Genomic DNA, 11,119 nt, shown 5'->3' with positions numbered 1-11,119 from the left:
ATCGATTCTTGCCTTTTGGGCATCCATTTCCTGTTGTTGGGCATTCATTCTCTCTTGTGTCGAATTACGCAACGCCTCGAGCTGGCTCTCCGCATCTGCTGCCCTCCTCCTCAGTTGATCCACCTCTGCATTCACATATCCACCTCCAGCTTTGCTTGATGGAGCTACCTGTCCGTGACCAAGGCCTCTATTGTAACCACGTCTTACACCCAATATTCTATCAAATATCTGTTGCTCTGTCAATGGGGTCGAGCCTTCTTGTGGAGGTTCAGATTGGAGTTCACACATTCTTTCCTATATTATTGTTAGTTAGTTAGAAATAAATATCAAACAAATAGTGGGCATTTCAGAGTACATATTACTTACATAGTTTTCTTTGACTTGAAGAGAAATCCAGCCTTTCTTTTCATTATAGTGGGTATTTTTATACAATTCAATCTGACTAGGCTCTTGTTGGCTCTCGGGGATCAGCCCTGTACCATTTCCAAAGAGAGCGAGGTTATACCATTTGTTTAAGAAACAAAAAACATAATTATCTAAGTAATAAGAAATCATATATACATACCATATCTGCAAGAGCCCGGATAAAAGACTTTGAACCACCACGGTGGCCAGTTGTTAAGCACGAGCGACTATACTTGTTCTTCTCACTGACATTCTACATCCAAACAAATGCATTTTAATTTGTATTAGGAATCGAATGAATGCAAATACTTATTATCCTATCGTGTAGGCTAGCAAAAAGGGAAGCAAGGAAGAAGGGAGTTCCTCCATAGTATGTTTTTTCCTCTTGAAAAGCCTTCAAGTAGTTAATAAAGAAAGTTCGCTGCAATCACACCAACTTAAATATAAATTTATACATTTAGTTCAATATAAGATTTCTCCTTTAAAATTCTAAATTACCTTGAACTTTTAAGTTTCCCAGAAATCACACCAACTTTCCCACGCATCTTGTGAAATACTGCTGTATGGGTGTTCGCGCTTGTTTACATTATTGGGTAGGTTCACATAGTGCATGTGAAGGCTGGCCCTGTAATCCTTAAAGCGGTCCCTTAAATATCCATTTACAGCTGACACCACATGTGGCTGGCTCATATCCATATCAAACTTATCCTACAAAAAAGATAAAAATTAAAAATTAAAAAAAAAAAAAAAAAAAAGGAAAAGAGAAAGAAAGAAAAAACATAAGCTAGACAAAAATAAACAACTTAACTAACACAAAGTTCGACCAATGAAATTGTCATTTTATCTGAGACAATTTAAATGAACTAATGCAAGACATCTACAAATCAGTTAGTAAGCAATAATCTCACTCTCATAATTAACTCATTTGAAAAACATACCACATTTAAGCTCTTGAAATAGTAGTAATATAATAAACTCATTTGAGCTAAGAGATGAAACGCTAATAATTAATATGTATTACTCATTTACCAAAACTTTTTCATGAAGAAGTGTTCTTGCATCATCATCCACATCCTTCCACTTATGGGCAAAAGGGGGCATGTCATCCTTAGCTATCAGGCCAAGCTCATTAATCCATTCTTGGCCCCAATCGCCTATAGGCCTCGCTTTCCCAGGAAGAATCTCTATTCTTGGTCTCCCGCCACCCCGCTTGATGTGTTTTGTAAGATATTTATTTTTTACCCTTCCTCTAACCCTTTTACGATTGGCTGCAAAAGCTATTTATAACACAAAAAAAACAAACAGTCACAAGGAAGGTTAGGTATTTGTACTTAATAAAAAAGTAAAACAAATTAAAAAAAATGAGTTTATCTCCCATACAAGAACCACCCTGATTGGATTGAGGCTGCTCACTAGCATATGGGCGACGAGGACGACCAGGTGCCATAACTACACAAGAGACATGAAGGGTTAATCACAAATAATAAAACCACGATGTTAAATAGAACAAAAAATTAGGGCGAGAAATATAGATTAGTTCAATAATTGTCAGTAATGCAATCCCATAATATCAATAAGCAATAAATTGACAAATAACAATGATATACATTCAAAATGGATAATTATTTATTGAAAACCATAAATGATAAATAAAAAAAAGAATAACTAAAAGAAAATTAATATTATAAGAAAACTTAGAAGTAATACTATACTCATTCATGATTTATAATGTTATTACATGAACTTCTAATCAATGTCGGTATCACTATCACTAGAAGCATTCCCTTCTTCTTCACTGTAATAGTCTAGTAATGTATCATCTTCTTCAACCTCAGAATCATCATCAATGAAGTCATTGCCCACAACCATCAGATTTTGATTTACCACATTCTCATCAACTTGCAACATCCCTATTTAATTGTACAAGTGCAACATCTTTTGGATTTCTTCCCTTCCAAGCTGTTCTTCTTGTTGATAAGCCTCATCATCATTCTCTAGAGTAGTCACTTCATCTTTCTCTAGAACGCGTCATACACATTTCGATGAGTTACCTTTTGCACAACTTGCCAAGTACCATGCAATTTGGTATCTTCCAAATAGAAAACTTGAGTTGCTTGGGTCGCCAACACAAATGAGTCATCACTATACCACTTCTTTGAGACATTAACACTAGTGAAATTGTCATCTATATTTATTCCCATCCTATTTCCAACATCCCACCAGTCACACTTGAAAAGAAAAACTCGGTTTCCAAAGAGGTAATTTAGCTCTAAAACATCTGTTAGGACACCATAAAAGTCCATTTCTTTTGTGGTGGTGTTCGCCATTTACAACCACGCCACTATTCGGGTTGAGTGTTGCCTCGCGGTCCTTGGTATGAAATCTAACTCCGTTAACAATGCAGCCACTATACCGAGTCACACGACGATCAGGCCCACATGCTAATGAATACAGTTCGTCGCTGGCTTCAGAAGATTTCTCTCTACGCATTACTTGCATCTATATTGATAAAAAAAAAATTTTAATGCAAATACAAAATTCTCAAACTCAAGTAAAGGAACTACTTGAAAAACTCAACCAATACTTACGCGTTTTTAAACCATTCAAAGAAAGTGTCGTTCTTGCCTTTCGCCTAATTCATGCGGACTTTGTCTTTTAAGCTCAACCATGTGTTGATTGTATTTAAAATAAAATATTACATATATGTTCATATATAATAAATACAATGTCGAAGAACTAAGTTGGGGACTTACTCAAAATGTGAAGATATTTCTTCTGAATTATTCAACACATAGTATTGAGCCTTATTGAAATCCTTCGCACTAAGTTCGATAATTTGGGGAGCTCCTAATGGTCGAACCTTCTGTGTGAAAGCATGCAACCCTTTGACTTGTTTAGAATGATCACCATCATAATTGCGCTCTTCACGATTGAAACGTGTTTCAATTCCTTCTAGATACATTGAGCAGAATGTGAGACATTCAGTGTCAATGTAGGCTTCAGAATGGATCATTCGGGTGTGCTTTATTATTTAACATATTGCTTGAGAGTTTTCAAAACCTATTTAGACTTTAAACAAGTGAATTCCAAGTAGAAATATATAAGTCAAAACAAATTAAATTATAGCTAACAAACATCGACCTCTCAATTGGATACATCCACCGATAGTGAATCTGGTCCTCCAAGTATCGCCTCATATGGCAAGTGCAATCGCTAAGTGGACCATAACATCAAAGAGCGGCGGAAATATTAACTCAAGCTTACAAAGTATCACAGCAATATCCTTTTCTAATCTCTCGAGCATTTCCAGCTTTAATGTCTTGCAACATAGTTCTCGAAAAAACAAACCCAACTCGGTTAATGCACTTGATACATCACTAGCCAAGAAACCACGAAGTGCAAGTGGGAGAATTCGTTGTAAAAGAATATGGCAATCATGACTCTTCATTCCAGATACTTTGCATTCTTTAACATTGACACATCGAGAAATGTTTGATGCATAACCATCAGGAAATTTTACCGTCTTCAACCATTCGCAGAAGCTCTTTCTCTCGGCAGGTGACAACGTATAACAAGAAGGGGGTATAACAAACTTATTACCCCTAGGAATAAGATGTAACTCTGGTCTAATACCCAATGCTTCCAAGTCCATTCGAGCTTTCACTGAATCCTTTGTTTTTTCTAGGTGTAACAACGTTGCCATAACACTCTCACAAATGTTCTTTTCAATGTGCATAACATCGAGATTGTGCCGCAGATTAAGGCTTCGCCAATAAGGTAAACGGAAAAAAATGCTCCTCTTTGTCCAATTATACTCAACCTCAGTACGCTTTCTCTTCTTGTTATTTGGATGTTTTCCAAATGTTTGTTCTTCGACATGCAGAAGTTGTAACCTCACATCTTCCCCACTTAATTTCTTTGGTTCAGACTTGTTGCCACTAATTCCACCAGGTAATTGCTTAAGACGCTTTCTCAAAGGATGTCTTGGCCGTAAAAATCGGCTGTGGTTCATGTAACATTGCTTATGCCCGTTCTTCAAGTACAAAGAGAATGTATCCTTGTTACAATTCGGGCAAGCCATCTTACCTTTGGTGGACCAACCAGACAAGTTTCCATATGCAGGAAAGTCATTTATTGTCCACAATACTGCTGCATGCATTACAAACATTTGATTTGTTGCCGCATCAAATGTCTCCACCCCATTTTGCCACAAGTCTAATAGTTCTTCTATCAACGGTTGCATGTAAACATCAATATCATTTCCAGGTGCTTTGCGTCCAGGTATAAGCAGAGACATGAAAATGAATGGTTCTTTCATACATTTCCAAGGCGGCAAATTATACGGCATAAGCATTACAGGCCACATGCTGTAAGTACTGCTCATGTCACCAAAAGGGTTAAACCCATCACTTGCAAGACCAAGCCGAACATTGCGAGGATCAGTGACAAACCACGGATGTTCCTTGTCAAGGTCCTCCCAAACTTTTGAATCATTTGGATGCCTAAGTACATTGTCCTCCGAACTCGTTTGTCTTTGTGCCATCTCATGTCTTCAGCAGTCATTCTAGACATAAACAATCTGAAGCCTTGGTTTTAGTGGAAAGTGCCTCAAGACTTTTCGTGGTATCTTTTACATTTCCCTTGATTAATTTTGTACCTCGGTTCACCACAAATTGAACAACTTTCAAGATCTTGGTCTTCCTTCCAAAAGAGCATACAATCATTGATGCAAGCATGTATACAAACATAACCAAGTCCTAAGCCTCGCAATAACGTCTTGGCCTCGTAATGGGACTTCGGGAGTGTTTCACCATCTGGTAATGCATCCTTGAATAACTTGAGAACCATGTCAAACGATTTATTGCTCCAACGGTTAATTATCTTCAGATGAAACAACTTTACGAGAAAATCCAAGGTACTATATTTCTTGCAACCAGGATACAGAGGCTGTCGAGCTTCATGCAAAAGTTTAGCAAATGGTTCTGGATTCCCATCTCTTGTATTAGGAACAGAAAATGCTTCTGACTGTTGCACTCTGGGCTCCAAAATATCCCTAGGAGTCGGTGCTACATCTGCAAGCAAGTCATCCAACCCATGAAAATGTCCACCCGAACCATCATCGTCATCATCATCGTCATCATCATCGCTCAATACTTCAAAAGGCTCACCATGATGTACCCATCGAGTGTAATCTTTGTCGATACCCGAATCAAATAAATGATCTTTTACTACATCAATGTGCAAGTAGTACCTATTATTGCACTTCTTGCATGGACACCGACATCTACTCTTTTTGTCTAAATGATTGGCGGCAAGCGTAATAAAATCTTTAAGACCTTGAAAGTATTCAGGCCTATGTATGTATTCATCCAACTTTTATCCATATTCGTTCCTATGCAAAAAAGGTATTCAAAAAAATAATAATTAATATAGCTTTGCATCTCTTAAAAGCAAGTATCGTTCCTAAATTTTCAATCCCTAAATTGTCTAATGGAAGAACAACTAGTAGTGCAATTTCAAATGGAAAGCATACAATAGAGTGCATATTACAAGCACAAAATGATAAAAATAGTGGGTAAAAAGTATATGACTATTCACTAGATCACATCAAAACACGTTAACTTAAGTTCTAACATCTAAGACTACGGAAAATAATCAATACTTAAACTGTCTAATAAAGGAACTAACTATTGGTGTAATTTTAGATGTGAAACATACAACAAGGTACATATTACAAGCACAAAACAATCTGCATCATCAATTTTTCATTTTGTTCCTAAAACAACGAGGGAAACCTCATCCTCAAGCACCAAGAGTTCTTTTGGATTCCCTCACTCATCTAGTGAGGATTTGTAAAAGGGATACTTAGGCAAAATAAAGAGCTTTACCCCAACTCTGAGAGCCTTGAATGGTTGTAGCATGAACTTTATTTGAGTGCCCTCCGCTCCCTACCCCACCCACTCTGGCCCCAGTAGGTTCAAAGAGGCCTCACACTGGAGATACTATATATCTTTTTTGGTTGAATGCAGTATTTTAATCATCATTATTTTTAAGTGTCGAAACAGTAACAGATGGAACTTTGTAAAGTCCTCCAAACTAAAACAGTAGGTAGCAACTTTTTTAACCTAAACACAAACGCACAAGCCATTCTAACTAGATCCAACAATGTCCAATGCTAAACAAAGCGTCACCCCAACCTATCCATTCATCTTGAACTCTAATTCAACACATCTTAAATATCTTAGGGTACACTTCTAATACATTCTTCACACAAAAACCGTGATTTGCAATTCCAAACCATACTATCATACTTTGTTCAAATGTAATTAATATCTATTTCAATAATCATCAGATCACTTCAAGTCCCGAATAAAAAACTACAATGTATAAAATTACACAGACCAACAAACCCAACACATGTTAACAAGAAGCACAACCATCATCCAATATAAACAGACCAATTCAACAAGTAAAACTCAAAATACATAAAGCGAACAAAAAAAGTATCTTCAGAGTACATGAAAACACCATACTTTTCTTATTACTAAGCGAAACTAGCAAAAAAAATTACCTGAGCTGATAGCTACCGCTTGCAGAGTCCTTTCACTAATAAATTAACAATAAAAAATAAATTAGATCTTTTGTTCTAGAAAAAAAAATTGAATCTTTTATCTCTAAAGTTTGATTGATAATTCTTTTGTCTCTACAAACAAGAAACATAAAAGAAAAATCATAACTTTACTATACTATTTTCTATTTCTGTTTTTTCATAACCTTGGATTTGGAGATTATTACACCAAAATCCAACTTGATAGTTTACCCTAGTTTTTCAGATATTTTCTTAAGCACCAAAAGATTTCCTTGAGATGTGGATTTTAGAAAGGTTGTACTTCCCAAGTAAAGCAAGCTGCAAAATCTGATAGGGTATAATTTAAGAAAAAAAATTATAGTACCCAAACATGTTGTACACAATGTTGTCGGAAGAGCCAATACAAATTTTCCATATAAGGCGGATACTTGATTAAAACTTGTTCGATTCTAGTCTATGTAATAGTATTGGATAGTTAGACAATTATCGTTACGGTTGGAAACTCAAAACTTCGTCACGGACGCGTGTAAAATTGTTGTATAGCAGATCTTACGAACTATTTTTTTTTGACGGCCAATTTCCAACTTATTAAGTATTATCTTCAAAACATGTTCTGCCCTTTGCCTTCAAGAACCATCCCTATCATGATTCTTATTTTGATCAAAAGACAGCAATTACCATCCTTTTCAAGAGAGCAATTAAGCTCAATCTTACCATTCTACTCAGAAGTCTCTCAAGGATGATAAGAGAGTGCGTCCGGTGGAAGTTGTGTCCTGTACTCATGTCTATCATAGGGCATGAGCGCAATGTGTTTCAAATGGGGCTTGTTTACGTCTGATGGCATGATGGAGGTACTCTCTCATCCTTTTGAGAGTTCAAACAATGAACAGATGATAAATGTATGGTGTCTCATACTTTGTGAGCAGCCTAGCACATGTTGTCATATTGGACACGTTTATGCTTGTACAATTGTTTCGTTTCATGTTTGTGTGTCCTGAGCGTGTTTAAGTTAGTGAGTTGGTGGGTGTGTTACTGAATTTGAAGTATCAACTTGAAAAACAGAACACTGTCTAAAACAATGTATTAAGAGTTGCTTCTTAGCATTCCTCCAACTAAAACAAACTAACGAATCTATAATGTTTAAGTAAGAAAAGTAATTTTGGTGGCTTACTTTATTAAAATAAAATGTTTGCAGTGATTAGGGATGGAAATAGAGCGCGTTCAGGTAGGATTCTCACTCAAAACTTTATCGCGAAAGATTTTTTTCGTTTTTTTCTCAAGTTTTGAACACCCACGACATCTGAATACCGTGATATCCCAAAACAGCAAACAGATCTTGTGATATCTCCAAAACCATCGTAACACGCCAGTAGTATATAACAATTGTAGAAGTTTGTTGCAGTGAGAATAGAGGGATGTAGGGGTGTACCCTAGGAGTACACCCCTACATCCCTCTATTATTCGGGATTTCTGTTGTTGGCATGCATTATTTGTAGTACTAGGTTTAGGAGTGTTGCGAGCAGAGCATGCCGACGTTGTTTATTGGGAATATATTATTAAAGGCGGGTTTCTCTTACGTAAGAAAAAATTTGCAAACCGTGGTATGAAGATAAAGTAAAGAATTTGGTTTTGGAACTTCTAGATGGAGAATTGGAAAGGTAAAACCACCTTTTATTACTTTGGCGATTCTGTACTTTCTAGATTGAGGTTAGGTGTCTTGTTTTTGTGGAACAATTGAGCAACTATTATCATTGACAGCAAAGAGCTATACGCTTTGAAGATTATTTAGCATTTAGACAAATGATGAAGTAATACTATTAAGTCAGGCAATTTCAATTTAGAGGGAAATAGGTAATTAAACGTTATTTTTACTCGATAACTTACCAGAGATTTCCCTTCCCTCAATGAAAGAAGAAGGAGGAGCACAAACCGAATCCGAAATGAAGGAAGAAGGAGGAGCACCTACACCAAAACTTTAGCTTTAACAATTGAACTTGAAAAAATTGGAGAATATTAGAAAAGGGAAGAAGAAGAATAATCAAAAAATGAAAGAAGAATAATTAAAAGAGAAAAGTACCTGGAGAGGAATGGAGATCGAGAGTTAGAGCCGTTCTATCGTGTTTTGGGTGTTATTTCTCTTGTAATAATTTTCGAAAAAAAAGATGTTTCTTCCCTCTTTATTTTTCGTGAAAAATCAAACTTTGGCGGTGGTTATTATCGGAATCCCCATAAAATCGAAAACATAATCTCGACATTTTAAAAGCGTCGGTATATATCATTATTTCCCACGATTCATACAAGCGTAGCCAGTTTAAAACAATTAGTGGCGAAATCAAGCGTCGCCTTATGTACATACCTATTTCCGACGTTTTGATCGTCGGCAATGCACTGTTTCATAAATTAAAAAAATAATTTGGCGTGATAAATCATTTATAGCACTATTTCCGACGAAACAAACGTCGCCAATACCCCATTTTAACATTTGAACCAACAAACTAATAGCGACGACTTAAACGTGCCAAAAGGTATGTTTTTGGAACGAAATAAAAACGTCGGTAATAAAAACGTCGGTAAAAACCCTGTTTCTTGTAGTGAATAGGCACAGTGAGAATGTGAGATATACGATAAGAGAATGATAAAGATCAAATAAGTTTTTCCTTCTTCATTAATGGTGGTTTATAATGTTCTCTCATTCCTCTCTGGTTTATATATGAGAAAATAGAGAATGAAGTGTGCAAATGAATTTGAGCCTTCTCTTTCTGCATCTAGTCTTTTTATATTTGCTCCACATAGCTTCATCCAATAGCTTTATGACATGTGTCAATTTCTTATTCTTCTCTTCTCTTCTACCTGCAATTTATATGAATATATCGACCCTGATTGAAATTTAGACAATGATTGTCTACATGCAATTACTGTGATTTCAATTACTAGTAGTTCATTCTACCTGCGATTTCAATGACAAGGATCTCCAGTGACTAATGATTGATGTAGACAATGATTGCAGCAATTTAAACAATGATTGAAATAAGGGCAAATATCATTAGTGTGCAATATTTGGCCACCACATGCACCTCTACAACTCTTCTTTGACGAACAAACACTCCAACCCGGTCACAGTGAATATCTCACTGGAGAGATCCTTCTTTGGATAATCACACGACTTTGCGGTTCTCTCTTTCAATTATTTGCACTGCGATTTGTCCTAGAATTCCAAGCAGCTCTGCCCAAGCATTTTTGCGTACACCTACATTAGCAAGCCCACATCTTAATAAAAATATAGTGTTTAGATCATTAGCTTGGTTGACTATTAAAATTTGGCTTAGCTAGTACGTAGATCAAAGATGCATGGTTTATTAGTAGTTTCATATATCAATTCAAACAGATAAAATATCCATACTATCATTTCAAAGCTTAAACAAATAAATCTTGGCATTAACTACTAGCCAGTTAAATGAAACCCAACACTTGAATTTCTTTGAGAATATATATGAATCTGTTTTTGTCTAAAACTAGTACCTAGTTACCTACCTCCACATTGTGATGCCATCTCTCTTTTCTTCTTGTATCCTCTAACTTATAATGCCAGTGTTTAGCTATAACAAATGATACAAATATTGGTATACATGAATGGCAATATATAGAGTGCGTGACCATAGCACACCGTCGGCATTTGTTGACCATATCAAGTTTGAAACTTCGTCGTCACCAACAATCATAATTTAATTTGTTCAAGTTCATCATAATTTATCTACAATCATCTTCTATAATTTATTGTATTTGTCAAATTCACCAATGGCACCGGGAAAGAATGGTGTGCCTATAGCCTCTATGAAGTCAGCGAGAAGAAGAAGAGAAAGATAAAAGATGATAAAGACAGTAGTGAATTGAACTATCTGATTTGAAGGTCTTCCTTTTACGGTCTTCATCCTCACCTCTGCGTCGCTGCTCAAACTTGGAGATGGGGGATGATAAGGTCGGGGAGAACTATCTGAATTGAAGGTCAGCCCTTTTACATCTCTCTGCGTGGCTGCTCAAACTTTGAGATGAGGGGCGATGATAAAGTCGGAGAGAACTTTCTGATTTGGAGATGAGCCCCTTCACGGTCCTTATTTGCGTCACTGC

General features: G+C 36.3%; 1 protein-coding gene across 1 annotated transcript; it reads right to left on the bottom strand.

Annotated features, from left to right (window-relative positions):
- Positions 1–564: 564 nt before the first annotated feature.
- Positions 565–9,165, bottom strand: LOC147481902 (uncharacterized). The gene is made up of 7 exons (XM_086580707.1): positions 9,072–9,165; positions 8,879–8,956; positions 6,977–7,011; positions 1,786–1,854; positions 1,435–1,682; positions 904–1,113; positions 565–658 (listed from the first exon to the last, which is right to left on the bottom strand). Exons 4-6 carry the CDS (start codon positions 1,850–1,852, stop codon positions 913–915), a joined length of 516 nt encoding a protein of 171 aa, XP_086436833.1. The 5' UTR covers positions 1,853–1,854; positions 6,977–7,011; positions 8,879–8,956; positions 9,072–9,165; the 3' UTR covers positions 565–658; positions 904–912.
- Positions 9,166–11,119: the final 1,954 nt, after the last annotated feature.

Source organism: Coptis chinensis, chromosome 8, assembly GCF_015680905.1.
Source record: "Coptis chinensis isolate HL-2020 chromosome 8, ASM1568090v1, whole genome shotgun sequence".
Lineage (NCBI taxonomy): Eukaryota > Viridiplantae > Streptophyta > Magnoliopsida > Ranunculales > Ranunculaceae > Coptis > Coptis chinensis.
This window is presented reverse-complemented; position numbering and strand designations above follow the sequence as displayed.